General features: G+C 41.8%; 1 protein-coding gene across 1 annotated transcript in view; it reads left to right on the top strand.

Annotated features, from left to right (window-relative positions):
- Positions 1-3,261, top strand: part of LOC144686465 (stanniocalcin-like) — a 29,581-nt gene extending 26,320 nt beyond the window's left edge. The window contains exon 4 of the mRNA XM_078551759.1: positions 2,653-3,261. Coding sequence (XP_078407885.1) covers positions 2,653-2,950 — 298 coding nt within the window. The 3' untranslated portion in view covers positions 2,951-3,261. The remainder of the gene's footprint in view (positions 1-2,652) is intronic.
- The last annotated feature ends 15,013 nt before the right edge of the window (positions 3,262-18,274 follow it).

Raw genomic sequence — 18,274 nt, 5'->3', positions numbered from 1 at the left:
TATGGCCATCGGATCCTGAAGTGGAACTTGAACCAGGGGCTTCTGGCCCACTGCACCCCAAGCCCTCTGGCCAGGCACTCATAATGTATGTATAACAAGGACATAAAAGGCAGATTTTTGTGTTCGCACTGTCTCCTTCCTGTCATCTGTGGGGCTCTTTGGAGAGCTACAGATATTAGCATATGATATTGAACTCTGAAGGAAGTGAGAAAAATTAGGATATTGTGGGAGTGATTTCAGATATAACTGGGTGAATGTGATCTGCTTAGGAAGAACTGGTGACTTTAAAACTCTGGTTTCAAAAGCTCCCAACTGATGGGATTTTCCTTGTCCCAACTGAGTTTGTTGTGGGCTAATTGATAGCTATGATTAGTCAACAATTTCAAACATTGTATTATGCAACTACCAGGATGGTAGAAGACAAACTAGATGGACCTTGGTCTTTTGTCATCTGACAATTTTTAAGTTCTTGTATTTTTGATCAGAAAACATATGTTGATTGGCGAGATGATGTAAGGGCCAGGGGAGGTTCCTGTGGGGCTAAAATACACCTATGGGGAAAATAACCTGTGTTTGTGACTTGGAAGTGAAATTGTTGATGGTGCTTCCATAACATTGACATGATATGTGAGTGTAGCAATGATGGAAGGGGTGGATATTGAGCTCAATGGCCTCACTATTGTTTTGGATGGTGTTAAGCTGCTTATGTTGTGACAGCATCCATCTAGGTGAGATGTGTGCATTTCATCACACTAAACCTTGCAAATGTTGGAGAGACTAGAACCACCCATGTCAAAGCAACTGAACTCTTACATGTTCTTGCAACCATGACATGGTTGATCCAGTTCACTTTCTGGTCGATGGTGACACCTGTCCTAAGGATATTGATGGTGGTGATTCAGTGATAACACTGCTGTTGTTCAAGGAAGGTGGTTGGCTTTCTTCCTGTTTCTTCATTGCCCTTTTATACATGGTGCAAATGTTATCTTTGTCAGCCCAAGTCTAGATGTTATCTAGATCCTAGTGGTGGCTGGTATGAGCACTTTATTGGTAGAGTTGTAAGTGGAGCCAAACACTAAAATCAATGAACAGCTCCACTGCTGACCTTATGACTGAGAGAAGATAATGATGAAGCAACTAAAGATGGTTGAGCCAAAGAACCATCAAGTGGAAATCCTAGTGATTTTGGACTGCTGGCCTCTAGCAACTGCTACCATCTTCTTTATGGCTGGTGCCACCTGAAGATTTTCCCATTGACCTCAATTTTGCTAGGGCACCATTTATATTCCATATAAATGCTGCCACAATGTTGAAGGCAGCTGCTCCTCTGTGCTTACATTCTGAATAATATTTGGGTGCAGGCTTTCTCAAGAACCCTATGGGTTATATTTGAAATTTAATGAGCAAAAAGATTTTGATTAGACTGTAATGTATTCTGATCCAATTCAAAGGCTGACACATATTTTAAAATGTGATTCAAGGCATTTTATTTTAATTTTTAAATGTTAAGAGGGGAGTCTGTCCATTGAATTGAAGGAGCACTAACATAGATATGTAATTTCACTTTTTTGTTCAAATAGTGAAATATGCTGGAATATATTAAACAGTTGGGTAGCCCAAATAAGTCAAGTTGTGGTGATGACACCATTCTAGAAGCTTCTGTGTTGAGCATTTTCTCAGATTGTCATCCCATAATGGCAGAACTGGTGGAAAGGAAGATGCACCCCCTTCAGACCCATTGGGTGGAATTTAATGCCCTCCCCCATGGTGAGTTTGACAGCAGGGGGCATTTAATAGGGCAGGAGGGTGACAGGTGGGGACCACTGCCTTCCCACCTTTGCTCTGGTTAAGTCTGTGGTGGGAAGGCCCAAGGATGGCCTTCCTGCCCTGCCACCAATTGAGACCCTTAAGTGACAATGCCCACTTAAGACCCTCACTCCACTGCCTCTGATATTTGCCCAGTGGCAGCATGAGATGTCAACCCTGTCGGGGTTCCTTGCAGGCTTCTTGTGGTTGGCAGGGCCCCTTGTTCAAAGGCACTGAGTGCCTGATTCTGGAACCCAGAAACAGGAAAGGGACGGGGGGTGGGGGGGTGTGCTGCTGAGAGCCACCTCTTTGCGCTTGTTGCTGACCCTCTGCTCCATGTGTCCCCACCTGTCACCCCCACCCTATTAAATGCCCCCTTCCTCCTTCCCACCATCACTTCACCTGGGCTTGGGTGATTGTAGTACTGGCAGCAGCCACCACCTCCCCAGTGGCACTGCTGAACAATGAAGAGTTGCTGTCCTCTGGGCTTCTGTCCCTTGGGCCCTTGACCCTGGGGAAGGGCCACCACTGCTCAGTTAAGTGCCTGATCAGTACTTAAATGGCTGGCCTTCCCAAAAAAGAGGCAATGCAGGGCTCTTGCTGGCACTCCAGCCAGTGGGCAAGACCCCCATCACCTCCATTTAAATACTATTATATCCCATTATATCTTTGCAAAAGAATGAATATTTTGGCAGGGCCAAGTTCAAATTAAAACCACTACATCCTACCTTCCAAAAGATAGCTGTGTTTTGTGAGCATACAATTAAATGCAGTGTGAAGAAATTAACATTTTTCTTCAATGAAATAGGATTAATGTAAAACTGTGGATGTCCTTTTTTTAAACAGGGCATACTTTGAATTTGTAAAGATATTATTTGACTGTGATACTGGTATTGCTGATGCCATAAGGAGAAGTATACAATCTCGAATTGGTTCAAGGCTTGGTATTTTGAGGAGGATGGTACAAGATGATTCCTGCAGAATAGCTGAGCAAGCAACATTGGTTAGTGAAAAACGAACACCAGGATCTGTGAAACCCAAGAAGGTCAACAGAAAAGGAAGAAGCACTGGATTAGACAACATTACATCTAGAGATGAATATTGGAACCAGAAAACTGAAAAGCCTATATATAGATTTCCATAATTATGCACAGATTTCTGTATTTAGCAGCTAAATGTACAGTTTTTGGTGATTACTAGTAGCTTGATAAAACACTGGTGTATTACAGCACCTTTACCTATTTTCCCCAAATCAGGCATTAATTGTTGCTGTTGTATACAATAGTTCTAATACTAGTGAAAATTCTGTCTTTAAAGAAAGATAAAATATAGAGCACTTCAAAGGCAATTTCATAACTGGATGATCAAAATACTCCTGTGTAGTTAATAATAGTGTAAAGTATCAAACTTCTATGGAATGGGAGGGAAATTAAAAATGAAGTCTCAATCACTGTGCTGTCAAATTCATTTGCTTACTGTAAAAGATCTATCTGTAAACATCTAATGGCTTTGATTGTTCCAGTACTAATTCTATTGTGTAAATAGAGCTGGAAAAGATGTAAATATCTGTACAATGATTTTTTGCTGCTGCACCTTTTTACTAATTAAACCTACTTAATTGTATTTGGGTTTTTTGCATTGTTACAGCCCAGTTTCATATTGCAATCTAGTTAAATGATTTACACAGATTTATGGCTGCCTTTGAGTTCATTTACTAGTTTACTGCTTCCTATTACTTAATCGTGGCCAAAATTATTTTAGTGGTATAAAAATAATGATGCTCATTTGCATGAGCATCCATGTATTTGCTAAGATTTTGCCATGTTAATTGTACTATGATTCAGGGCTGTTCTTTCAGCCAGTTCAGAGGCTGGTAATCAACTTGGTTCCCTCTTAGTATAAACAGAATTTCCATAGGTTTCATATGAATAGATGTTTCCTTTGATAGTCTAGTCCATCACTTGATGCTGTTTTCTTTCCTTGACCACTAGGAGATATGAAAAAAATAGCCTGATGTGCACTTCAGTGCTTGGTCTCAGTTTGACATCTTCCTGATAACATACCAGGGTTAAGTTTTGCACTCTTCCACACTTGTAGCCTATCGCCCACATATACCTGTGTAGTATGATGTTTGCCCCTAATTATTTCCTCTACAAGTCATTACTTTTGGAGGGTGTAGCTAAAATAGTGTGCCTGCTTGCATGTAGTAAGCATGACTTTGTGGCTAGTTTATAGTGGTTCATCAGTTTTGTAAATATGGTCAGAACGATTGGAACTGAATATACGTCTCACAGCTCAGTTGTATATAAAACTTGATGTCACTCCAATAGCTAAAATGTAATAGTTCATCTCCTGCATGGAGATCTGTACCATTCCCTACAAGAAGACATTTTAATTGTTGAATTGATATACAACTAATTAATCTTAATTAGTGAAATAATATTGTACCTTTAGTTAGTTGTAATTGTGCTGGTCTTTATCTACCAGCTATTGAATCACTTATTCTAATCTGAGTAGTTGACTGACTTTGAAATCCTGGTCATTGGCCTTGCATTTTTTTGTTAAAGAATTATTTCATTCATTTATTTACACATGTTCCAACAAATACTGGCTTATTTGGGCACATTAATTGGTCTTTATGTACCTGTGTTGGCAAGCCATTGGGCTGTGGATAGGAGCGAGCAGTGTGATCTTAATGTCCACAAACATGTACTTTTCAGCAAGCATCATTACATAATGAGCAATGGGAAGTCTGGCATTTTTAAATCCCTGCCTTTTCCTGGTCTAGGGTTATAGATGCCAATTAGTTTCCTGACTGACGACAGATAAATGGATCAAACAAGTGATTTTGCTGGCCTGTTTTACTTTGACTTTGGTGCTATTAGAGGATCAGATGATTCTGTTGTCTGATTTAACCAATAGAATTGCCTCTGCCAAGTGAAGATTATTTTCATAATGCATTTTTAATTGTGCATATTTTCCATGTACCTTTTTCCATCTGATATCTTCCAACGAAGAGCTGCTGCTGTTATAAGCTCCCACTAGTCATCAGTTTAGGATTCCAAGCAACTTGGCATCTTTCTTGATCCTTGATGCCAATTAACATTTGTCTGGGACAGGAACGTTCAGTACCCAGCTGGTATTAAATGCTTGAGTCTCGCATGCCTCAATTTGAGATGAAGGACTAGGAGCTATGCCAAGTGTTCATTGATGGGGCTCTGCTATCCAGAGTGTGTCTATTGTGTTGGATGCACATAACTGCATTTCTCCAGGAGGTTTTCTCCAGAAGGTTGTAAGAAGTTGCAACTTCTCAAAGTAGAAGCAGCACTGTTTACCAAACATGAAGCTCGCAGAATTCCCTAGAGACATTTTATGTAAATGCTGGTGGCATGCTAAATATGGGAAATGTTGAGCTGGCGTGTTTGATTGCATTGCTTTAAGCCAGCTATTTAATGTTTCTTGCTTGAAAGTAAAAACAGATCTTGTATGCAAAATATTCCAACATAAATTTCAGGTTGTTCCAAGTGCTTTTAAACCTGATTTTCCCTATTAAACATATTTACCCCTTGCATTGACACCTCTGTATTTTAACTGTTTTGAAATATAAAGGGTTCTATCCTCTGTGAAATGGTTTAGCCACAATCTGTAAGGTAGCCAAACTGAAATCTAAATGGTTCCAATTTAAAGTACTGGTAGCCAAATACAGTAACCTGATGGCACATTTTATCACCAAAAATTGTCCTAACCATGCTATGATTAAGCATATGGGATTCCATTAGTGGGTTCATAAACCCTTTTCACTTCAGATTATGCCCCTTCACAAACCTGAATTAAAATTCAGCTGTAGCATTGAAGACCTGTGCTCCAGACACAACCATACCTCTAACTAAACAGTTCCACTATGTTGTAAGATGTGTGTAGTTTGGTAGGCTTCATGAAGAGACTGAGTCTTATATAGTTTAACTGTTTATTAACTAAATGTAACTATATACATATATACAATACAAGGTCAAAGCTAAGAGCTGTCTCCATGCTTGCCTCTCTGCACATTTATGTCTAGTACAGGAATGCCCTCTAGACTTGGGTCATGTGCTCCTTAACATCACACTGGGTGGTACTGTACCCACATTAATCCTTTCTATGTCAGACCCTTATACTACACCCCCCACCCCCAAAGCCATTATCCAGTGTATTTAAAATGCATTCCTGTTTTACCCAACATATTTACTTTAGTCATTTGGTAGTACAGAACTTGAGTATAGCTGGTAAGTGAACTCTAATAGGGGTGTTGCCATGAAGGATGCACCAGTGCTGATGACTAACAGTTAATTGCCAAGCATGGTTTGGAATTTAAAACGGGCAGCTTGATCTTAATTGGTCAAGGCATTGCCCTGAGGAATGAGTCAGTGAATGGCTGTCACTTATTTTGTTTAGCTGAAACGACACTTGCCAACCAATCAGTTCCCTCTTCTCACAGTATAAGTTGCTGTTTTTCCCCTTATATTGGCATTCCTGTGAAGTGTCCTGATGAGTGCAAGATGAAAAGCTGTCTTTTTTTCAGAAATATTTACATTACTTCTACTACCCCTTCCTTCTCCCCACTGCCTCCCATTTTTGTTTGCATATTCAGGTGGCCTGGAGGCTTTATAATTCTTCCAGCTCTTGTCTTTACAACAGTTGAAGGAATGGTAAACTTTGTACTGGATAAACCTTAATGAATAGGAGGTTGCTTTGAATGTGGTCATTCTGGCATTTGGTTGATCTTGAATCTCATTTTTCATTCTTTGGAGGTAAACCACTCCTTGATTTCCCATCTGCTGTTATCGATCATTGGTTTATCCCATTCCTTATGCGGAGAACAAACTCGCAGCTCATTTATAGTGCTCATTCTGTTTTTCTTCCTACATGCGATTTACTATGATGCGCATTGGGATGGAAGATGTCTCTTCCTATTGTGTGGGCTGTGACCTATCAATGGGGTTCAGTTTCGCTTTCTCTGCAATGATGTTTTCATTAGTTTGCTTCCTTGCCTCAGGTGTGCTGCAGTTGGTTGATGGCTGTTTCTCTGTTCCAGCATTTAGCTAACAGTTGTTCTGGCCGGAGGTTGCAGCATCTGTGCCATGGTGTCTTGAGGCAACTTACCAGCAGATGTCTGAGCCGGGGGTTGAGGCTCCTCTTGCTGCTGGTTCATCTCTTGGCTGCCTTCCCCTCAAGGCGTCATGATAATCACCTGAGTGGTTGGCTGGTCTGTCCAACAAGGAGCTTCTGGCACCTACAAAGAAAATGGACAAACTGGCTCTGCAAAGAGTGAAGACAATTCAGAGCTCAAGTCGCGGTCAAGATATCTTTTCTGTTGAGCTCTCGGGCCTTGCTGTTCTGTGTAATTGATGACGGAGGTTATTTTGACATCTGCCATTTTAAGTAGGTCCAGGGCAACACCACCTCTGCTCAGAAGAGAAAAAACTGGTTACGGATGATGTACACGACTTCAAAGATTTATTTTCCACCATACCTTAATGATTCCAGAATCATGCCTATAACCAAAAGTCTTATTCCTCCAGGTAACATGTCTGTCATTCACAGCCAGAGGGGTCTCAGCCACGGTTCCTTGTCCGAGAAGATCACAACACTGATTCCCGTGTCAAATTTAGTTTGTGAGATGACCATTAACCAAGATGTCCACATTCCAAAATGAAAACCCCTGATCTTTGACAGTACCTAAAGAAGCATAGTTGTTTCCTCTTGGTGTGGAACCTCGACCTCCATGGATTATCTTGGGATCATCTGTATATCTGGTTGTTAGCTTTGCATAGCTTTCTGAAGTGTCCTATGCAATTGAAACACTATGCTGAGACTGCCAGGCATTGATCACATCTGTGGGGTCGCTTGGCTCCACAGCACTGGCATAGTTGCCTACCCTCTCGTGGTCAGTTAGGGTATTGCTTTCCTTGGCCTGAAGTATCCCTGCTCCTCTGCTGTTTTACTAGCTGGACAGTGGGGTGTTGCCCTGTACCATGGCTTGCTTTCACTCCTTAAGATGGACCTGTGCTCTAAACAGATTTCCAATTACCTTGCAATCTGAATGGCCTTTTCAAGAGTGAAATCTTCAGCTTGAAGCCTGTCTGAGAGTGCATCGTCTACCACTCCAGCAACAATTCTGTCCCTGATTAGCTTGGATTTCAGGTCACCGTAATCACAGCCCTCAACCGTTCTACACTGCTCGTTTAATCAAGGAATCAACCAGTTCTTGCTGTTGGACACATTTGTTAAACTTTGCTCTTTCAAGGTGCTTGTTACTACACAAATTTAAAATGTGTCAAATGATTTTCAAACTTTGGCAAATTTTCCTGAGGATTAATTCCTCATCTAGCTATTATATCATTGGCTATTGGACCTACTTCAGTTTCTGTCTTTCTTTCCAGACCTGCAACCATGCATCTAAGGAATCTTTCTCCAACATCCCCAATGTTTTGATTGACCTGGGCCTTGGATGAGTCCAAACTGGTCCGGTAAGGTAGATTCTTAATCCATAGCCATTTAAGATTAAAAGTGTGTATAGCTTTTAAATGCTGTTAGGGAATCCAAGATGGTGCTGCTGTGTGCTTCTTAATGAGTTTTGGTGGGCTCCTGCAGTAATGGCAGTCCAACTTGTGTCCTGAATTTTCAGCAGAGACTCCCTGGATTGACTTTTTTGAGTCTTTCCTACAGTATCTTAAGTTTTTTTTTTTCAGGTCATGAAACCATCGATTCCCAGCTTTTGCTGGGTTCTTTAACTGCTGATCTTTTTTCTTGACTGGAGAGAGCTCGGCTGCCATGTGTTTCCAGAAGGATTTCACCTCTTTTAAGACCCTAGGGTGGCTAATGAGGTAGAGTATGCATTGGTGTTAATTTTCCAACATTCCCTGGATCCTGGAAAGGCTCCATCAGACTGGAAAGTAGCAAATGTAACCCCTCTATTCAAGAAGGGAGGGAGGCAGAAAACAGGAAACTATAGGCCAGTTAGCTTGACATCTGTAATGGGGAGGGTGTTAGAATTGATCATTAAAGAGGTTATAGCTGGGCACTTAGAAAAATACAAGGTAATCGGGGAGAGTCAGCATGGTTTTGTGAAAGGAAAATCCTGTTTAAATAATTTATTGGAGTTCTTTGAAGGAGTAACAGGCTGTGGGTAAAGGGGAACCTGTAGACACACTGTACCACTGTACTTAATTTCCAGAAGGTGTTTGATAAGGTGCTTCATCAAAAGTTATTGGGAGGTGTCAGCTGTGGCTCCGTTCATAGCACCCTCGCCTTTGAATCAGAGGGTTGTGGGTTCATGTCCCACTCCCGGAAACCAAGAACTGTGATTGTACTCAAAGAGTTGCAATCTGTGACTGTTGATAACTCGAAAGAGTATCAAAGGTTATTGCAGAAAATAAAAGTAAATATTAGCATGGATAGAAGATTGGCTGGCAGAAAACAGTATGCATAAATGAGTCTTTGCCTGATTGGCATGATGTGATGAGTGGAGGACTGTAGGGGTCAGTGCTGGGGCCTCAACTTTTTACAATTTACATCAATGACTTGGATGAAGGGAGAAAAGAATTGGTAGCTAAATTTGCGGATGAAAAATAAATAGGTAAGAAGTTATGTTGTGAAGAAGACATAAGGGGTTTGCAGACAGGTTGAGTGGGAAAAAAATGTGGCAGATGGAACATAATGTGGGAAAATGTGAAGTTGTTCACTTTGGCAGGAAGAATAAAAAAAAGCAGAGTATTACTTAAATGGAGAATGACTACAGAATTCTGAGGTGCAGAGGGATCTAGGTGTTCTAGTGCATGTCACAAAGTTAGTATGCAGGTACAGCATGTAATCAAGAAGGCTAATGGAATGCTATCCTTTATTACAAGAGGAGTTGAACATAAAAATCAGGATGTTATGCTTCAGTTATACAAGGCATTGGTGAAACCACATCTCAAACACTAATTTTGGTCTCCTTATTTAAGGAAGGATGTAAATGTGTTGGAGGCGGTTCAGAGGAGGCTTACTAGATTGATAACTAGAATGAGCAGGTTGTCTTCTGAGGAAAGGTTGGACAGGCTGGGTTTGTTTTCATTGGAGTTTAGAAGAATGAGGAGTGACTTAATTGCAGTATATAAGATCCTGAATGGTCTTAACAAAGTGGACATAGAAAAAACTAGGGGGGCAGTGTTTTAAAATTAGGGGTAGCCCTTTAAGGACAGATGAGAAATTGAGGTTTATGTGTCAGGAGGCATTGGAAGCAGGGTCACTGAATATTTTTAAGGCAGATTCTTGTTGGGCAAGGGAATCAAATGTTATTGGGGGTAGATGGGAATGTGGAACTCAACACAAACAAGTCAGCCATAACCTTAATGACTGGTGGAGCAGGCTCGAGGGGCTGAATGGCCTTTGACTGCTGCTTACTTAAAAGCTTTTTAAAGCTCATCCTGGCCAAGAACTTATGCTTTTTAGCTCACCCCTGCTAGGTCTTCTGACTCTGCACTCTGGGCATTGAAGCTGGACTTCCATGGGATTCAGTGGAATCCTCTGTTGCAGTGTGGAGTTTTATTTCTGCCTCCTGCTTTGGAGCTTTTCTCTGATGACCTCCTTCTGCACCTTTGTTTTTGGTGCTTCTTGTCAGATCACAATGCTTTTTTTTCAATCTTCCAGGTTTTAAAATTTTTCAGCAGCCACTATGCTGAGATGTGTGGAGTTTCATAGGTCTCATGAAGAGGTTCTGAGTATCATAAATTTTAACAAGTGTTTATTAACTACTTATACTGTGTATATATGTATAAAGTTACAAAGTCCATGCTTGGAGCTGTCTCCATGCTTGCCTCTAATGTGTCTCTGTACAGTACAAAACTGCCCTCTAGACTCAGGTCATATGTTCCTTTACATCACACTGGTACTGTACCCAGTCCCATGTTAACCCTTTCTATGCCAGACCCTTATACCATTTTTGTAGCTGTACTGTGTAATATGAAACCATAAGACGTGGGAGCAGAAGTAGGCTATTCGGCCCATTGAGTCTGCTCCATCATTCAATGAGATCATGGCTGATCTGATAATCCTCAACTCCTTTCCTGCCATTTTCCCCTTAACCCTTGATTCTCTTATTGATTAAAAATCTGCCTATCTCAGCCTTGAATATACTTCATGACCCAACCTTTACAGCCCTCTGCGGTAAAGAATTCCAGATTGACTAGCCTCAGAAGAAATTCCTCCTCATCTCTGGTTTAAATGGGTGACCCCTTACTCTGAGATTATGTCCTCTGGTCCTAGACGGTCCCACAAGGGGAAACAACCTCTCGGCATCTACCTTGTCAAGCCCCCTAAGGATCTTATGTCACCTCTCATACTTCTAAACTCCAATGAGTACAGACTCAACTTCTACTTATAAGAAAATCCCTCCATCCTGGCATCAACCTAGTGAACCTTCTCTAGACTGCCTCCAATGCCAGTATATCTACTCGACAAAGTGGAAAAATATCCTTTTTGCAAAGCCAACCAATTACCACCCAGTTTGGGTCCTGTCAAGACCATTCTACTCCATACTTCATTATAGCATTTATTCAAACATAGACAAGAGCAGAATTTCAGAGCTGAACGACTGCCCTTGACATCAAGGCAGTATTTGACTGTGTAGCATCATGAAACCCTAGTAAAATTGAAGTCAGTGAGGGCGGAGAGAAGCTCTCTACTGGCTGGACTCATGCCTAACAAAGGAAGATGATTGTGGTAGTTGGAGGCCAATCATCTCAGCCTCAGGTCATTGCTGCAGAAGTTGCTCAGGGCAGTGTCTTAAGGCCAACAATCTTCATTAGTGACTTTTTGTCCACCATAAGGTTAGAAGTGGGGATTTTTGCGGATGATTGCAGTGTTCCGACCCATTCACAGCTCCTCCGATAATGAAGCAGTCCATGTCCACAAGCAGCAAAACCTGGAAAACATTCAAACTTGGGCTGATAAGTGGCAGGTAACATTTTGTGCCAGACATGTTAGGCATTGGTCTTCTCAATCTAACCACCTCCACTTGACAGTCAATATTAAATTGCCCATACCCACCCTCCCCTCCCAACCCCCATCTTGGGAGTTACCATTGAGCAGAAACTTATCTGGACCAGCCACGTTAATACTGTGGTTGCACCAGCAAGGCAGAGGCTGGGTATTCCACAGAAAATGACTCCCTGAAACCTTTCCATCAACCACAAGGCAGGAGTGTGATGGAATACTTTCCCCTAGCCTGCATCAGTACAGCTCCAACAACACTTAGGAAGCTTAGCACCATACAGGACAAAGCAGCCCACTTAATTGGCATCCCGTCCACCACAATAAACAGCATTCCCTACCAACACCCCATGTCTGGAATGTGCACCATGCACAAGATATACTGTTGTAACTTGCCAATGCAATCAAGACTGTCTCTGAAATCACAATCTCTATCACCTAGAAGGAAAAATGCAGCAGGCACATGGGAACAGCACCAGCTGCAAGTTCTCCTCCAAATCTCACACAATCCTGACTTGGAAATATACCCGCTGGGTCAGAACCCTGGAAGTCCCTACCAAACAGCACTGTATGAATGCCTACACCACGTGGCCTGCAACAATTTTAAGATGTCTTACCACCACTACCACCTCAAGAGCAGTTAAGGAAGGGCAAGAAACACCAGCCCCCACCTGCGCCCAATGAATGATTTTTTTTTCAAGTGACTGCATCATCCAAAAGTAATTTTTATGAGCTATAGCACTTTAAATGATGCTGAGAGGAATTTAGAACCTAATTCTTAGGAACAGATGAAGGCTAACATTCCTGAAAGCTCAGTATCGTCGATCTGCATTTTCAATATCCCATTCACTTTCAGAAACTTTTTTCATTTGACTCTTGAACCCATTTTGCTGTCCACATCGGTAATCTACATTAGAAGCTTTTCCACCCTTGATTTTTTTTTTTGCCTGAATTCCCTTAACCCCTAAATGTCTTAATTTAACTTGTCTCCTGATACCTGATATTTATGAACATACATGTGAATTTTAGGAGCAAGAATAGGCCATTCAGCCCCTCAAGCCAGCCCTGTCATTCAATAAGATCATGGCTGATCTGATTGTGGCCTCAACTCCACGTTCTGCCTACCCCAAATAACCTTTTACTCCCTTTTTGGCCAAGAATCTATCTACCTCTGCCTTAAAAATATTCAATGACCCTACCTCCACCGCTGTCTGGAGAAGGGAGTTCCAAAGATTCACGACCCTCTGAGAGCAAAAATTCTTCTCATCTCTCTCTAAAATGGGAGACCCATTATTTTTAAACTGTGTCCCCTGGTCCTAATCTCTCCCACAAGGAGAAACATCCTTTCAAAATCCATCCTGTCAAGTCCCTTCAGGATCTTGTGTTTTACTAAGATCACCTCTCAATTTTCTAAACTTCAATGGATACAGGTGCAGCCTGCCCAATCTTTCCTCAGAAGATAACCCTCCACCCCCATCCCAGGTATCAGTTAGGTGAACCTTCACTGAACTGCTTCCAACACATTTATATCCTTTCTTAAATAAAGAGACCAAACTGTACACATGACTCTCAGTGTAGTCTCACCAATGCCTTGTACAACTGTAGTAAAACATCCCTACTCTTAAATTCCATTCCCCTTGCAATAAGGCAAATGGAATGTTGTTGTTTCCTAATCACTTGTTGTACTTACTTGCATACTAACTTTTCCTAATTCATATCATATAGCCCTGTTCCCTCACTGTCGCTGGGTCAAAATCCTGGAACTCCCTAACAGCACTGTGGGTGTACCTAAACCACAAGGACTGCAGCGGTTCAAGAAGGCAGTGCACCACTACCTTCTCAAGGGCAATTAGGGATGGGCAATAAATGCTGGCTTAGCCAGCGAAGCCCACATCCCATAAATGAATTTTTTAAAAGTACCAGACACCCAGATCCCTCTATTCTGCAATCTCTCTCCAGTTAAATAATATGCTGCTTTTCTAATAGAACCATAGAAAAGTTACAATGCAGAAAGAGGCCATTCAGCCCATCGTGTCTGCTCCAGCCAAAAAGAGAAAAAGAAACTAGCCGCTCATTTTAATCCCACTTTCTAGCACCTGGTCTGTAGCCTTGCAGGTTACAGCACTTCAGGTGCAGACCCAGATACCCTGAGTCTTTCAGCCTCAACCACCAATTTAGACAATGAATTCCAAATGCTCACTGCCCTCCATTTTTCCTCATGTCCCCTCTAATCCTTCTACCAATCACCTTAAATCTATGCGCCCCGGTATTTGACCCCTTTCCTGTCTACCCTATCTAGGCCCCTCCTAATTTTGTACACCACAATTAGGTCACCCCTCAGCTTCCTCTTCTAAGGAAAACAAAACTAGCCTATTCAATCTTCCCACATAGCTGCAATTTTCAAGCCCTGGAAACATTCTTGTAAATCTCCTCTAGACTTTCACCAGAGCAATTATGTCCTTCCTGTAATGTGGTGACCAGACTGTACACAAAATTACAGCTGTGGCCTAACCAGCATTTTATGTAGTTCTAACAATACATCCCTGCTTTTGTATTCGATACCTCACCAAATAAAGGAAAGCATTCCATATGCTTTCTTTACCACCTTATCCACATGTCCTGCACCTTCTGAGACTTGTGGGCATGCAGTCCAAGGTCTCTCACTTCCTCAACCTCTCTCAATATCTTTCCTTTATTGAGTATTCCCTTGCTTTGTTTGCCCTCCTCAAATGCATTACCTCACACTTTTCTGGATTGAATTCCATTTGCCACTTTTCCGCTCACTCAACCAATCCATTGATATCATTTTGAAGACAACAGCTATCCTCCTCACTATCACCTACAAGGCCAATTTTTTGTGTCATCTGCAAATTTCCCAATCATGCCTCCCACATTTAAGTCCAAATCATTAATGTATATGACAAACAGCAACACTGATTATTGTGGAACGCCACTGGAAACTGCTTTCCACTTAAAAAAAGCATCCATCGACTATACCCGTTGTTTTCCCGTCACTGAAGCAATTTTGGAACCAACTTGCCACCTTCCCCTGTATCCCATGAGATGTCACTTTTCTAACCAGTCTGCCACAATGGTACCTTGCCAAATGCCTTACTAAAATCCATGTAGACAACATCCACTGTATTACCTTCATCAATCCCCCTTAATACTTCCTCAAAAAATTCTATTAAGTTAGTAAGACACGATTTTCCCCTAAGAAAACCATGCTGACTCTCCCTGATCAACCTGTGCCTTCCAAAGTGACAGTTTATCCCATCTCTCAGAATTGTTTCCAATAATTTGCCCACCACTGAAGTCAGACTGACCAGCCTATAATTTTCTGGCCTATCCCTCGCACCCTTTTTAAATATTGGTACAATGTTCGCAGATCTCCAATTCTCTGGTACCTAGCCTGTGAGGATTGGAAAATGATCCTCAGGGCATCTGCTATTTCCGCCCTGGCTTCTTGCCAAAGTGGACAAGTTCACATTTTCCCATATTATACTCCATCTGGCAAAGTTTTACCCACTCACTTAACCTATCTATATCCCTATACTACTTATGTCCTCTTCACAACTTACTTCCTTACATATCTTTGTATCATCAGCAAATTTAGCAACCATGCATTCGGTCCTTTCATCCAAGTCATGTAAATAAATTATAAATAGTCGAGTCCCCAGTACTGATCCCTGCGGCACTCTCCTCGTCACATCTTGCCAACCTGAAAATGACTCGTTAATTCCTAATTTGTTTCCTCTTAGCTAAACAATCCTCAATCCGTGCTAATATATTACCCCTTACACCAGGGGCTCTTATTTTGCGTAGTCAAGGCACCTTGTCAAATGCCTTCTGGAAATCTAGATACAGCAGATCCACAGATTCCCTTTTTCCTACATAGAACCATAGAAAAGTTACAGCACAGAAGGAGGCCATTCGGCCCATCTTGTCCATGTCAGCCCGAGGACACCCAGGTACCCTTTCTAATCCCACCTTCCTGCACGCAGCCCATAGCCCTGCAGCTTACAGCACTTAAGATGCAGATCCAGGTACCTTTTAAAAGAGTTTAAAGTTTCTGCCTCTACCACCAACTTGGGCAGTGAATTCCAGACACCCTCTACCCTCTGCGTAAAAAAGTTCTTCCTCATGTCCCCCCTACACCTTCTGCCACTTATCTTAAATCCATGTCCCCTGGTTCTAGAATTCTCCGTCAAGGGAAACAATTTTATCCTGTCCACTCTATCTATTCCTCTCATAACTTTGTACACCTCAATCAAGTCACCTCTCAGCCTTCTTTGTTCTAAGGAAAATAACCCCAACCTAACTAATCTCCCCTCATAGCTACACTTTTCTAACCCTGGCAACATTCTTGTAAACCTCTTCTGCACTCTCTCCAGAGCTATTACACCCTTCCTGTAATGTGGCGACCAGAACTGCACACAATACTCCAGTTGTGGCCTCACCAGTGTTTTATACAATTCCAACATTATATCCTTACTTTTATATTCTATACCTCTGCCAATGAAGGAGAGCATTCCATATGCCTTCTTTACAACCTTGTCTACTTGAACTGCTGCCTTTAGGGACCTGTGAACTTGTACGCCAAGATCTCTCACTTCATCTACCCCTCTTAGTATATTCCCATTTATTTTGTAATCCCTGTAACTGTTTGACCTCCCTAAATGTATGACCTCACACTTCTCTATGTTAAAATCCATCTGCCACTTTACCGCCCACTCCACCAATCCATCTATATCGTTTTGGAGATTATGGCTGTCCTCTACACTATCCACTACTCGGCCAATCTTTGTGTCATCTGCAAATTTCCCATTCGTGCCCCCCATGTTCACGTCCAAATCATTAATATATAACACAAACAGCAAGGGTCCCAACACCAAGCCCTGTGGAACACCACTTGAGACAACTTTCCATTCGCAAGGGCATCCATCGATCATTACCCTTTGTTTCCTGTTACAAAGCCAACCTTTTATCCAGTTTGCCACATTACCCTGAATCCCATGGGCTTTTACTTTCCTGACCAATCTGCCATGTGGGACCTTGTCAAATACCTTGCTAAAATCCATGTACACAACATACACTGCACTACCTTCATCAACCCTTCTTGTCACTTCCTCAAAGAATTCAATCAAGTTTGTGAGGCAAGACCTTCCTTTAACAAATCCATGCTGACCATCCTTGACTAGTCCAAGCCTTTCCACGTGACAGTTAATCCTATCTCTCAGGATTGATTCTACTAATTTGCTCACCGCTGATGTAAGACTAACTGACCTATAATTATTTGGCATTTCCTTTGATCCCTTTTTAAACAGTGGAACTATATTTGCATTTCTCCAGTCCTCCGGTACCTCCCCTGTATCTAGTGAAGATTGGAAAATCATCCTCAGAGCATCTGCTATCTCCTCCCTGACTTCCTTCAGCAGCCTCGGAAACAATCCATCTGGCCCTGGTGACTTATTAACTTTCAAGGATTTCAACCCTTCGAGTACTTCCTCTCTCTTTATGACTATCCCCTCCAATATCTCGCAGTGTTCCTCCTGGACTACTATACCTACATCCTCTCTTTCCTTTGTAAACACAGAGACAAAATATTCATTCAAAACCCTTCCCACAGCCTCTGCATCTACACACAAGTTTCCATCTTCATCTCTGATAGGTCCCACTTTTTCCTTAACTAACCTTTTAGCATTAATGTATTGGTAAAACATCTTTGGGTTATCTTTAAATTTACTTGCTAATCTTTTTTCATGCCCTCTCTTTGATTTCCTTATTTACTTTTTTGCTTCATCCCTGCACTTCCTATATTTGTCTAGGCTGTCTGCAGTGCTTAGTTCTTTGTGCCTATTGTATGCTTTCTTTTTCTGTTTGATCTTCCCCTGTATTCCTCTAGACAACCAGGGAGGTCTAGATTTGGCAGTACCACTCTTATTTTTGTAGGGGACATGTCTACTTTGTACAATTAGGATCTCGCTTTTTAGTGCTTCCCACTGGTTTTCCACTTTTATCCTCCAGGAGTACTGTCCAGTCCACCTCAGCTTCTCATTTCTGCAAGATTTGCCTTCCCCCCAGTTCTAGACTTTTACTCCTGCCTTATCTCTGTCCTTTTCCATGGTAATGCTAAATCTAACTGAATTGTGATCACTGTCCCCGATATGGTCGCCAACTGTCACTTCACCCACTTGCCCTTCTTCGTTCCCCAATACTAGGTCTAGAATTGCATCTCCTCTCGTTGGGTTTGTCACTAATTGGTTGAAAAAATTTTCCTGGACACACTGCATGAATTTTTCTCCCTCAGTGCCCCTTATATTGTTTGAATCCCAGTTGATATTAGGATAGTTGAAGTCGCCTACTATTATTGCCCTCTTGTTCTTACAAGCAGAAATGTGCCTACATATTTGTTCTTCTATCTCCCTTTCACTATTTGGGAGTCTGTAGTATGCTC

This window comes from Cetorhinus maximus, chromosome 1 (assembly GCF_964194155.1).
Source record: "Cetorhinus maximus chromosome 1, sCetMax3.hap1.1, whole genome shotgun sequence".
Lineage (NCBI taxonomy): Eukaryota > Metazoa > Chordata > Chondrichthyes > Lamniformes > Cetorhinidae > Cetorhinus > Cetorhinus maximus.
The sequence above is the reverse complement of the archived record's forward strand: the minus strand, read 5'-3'. Positions and strand labels throughout refer to the sequence as shown.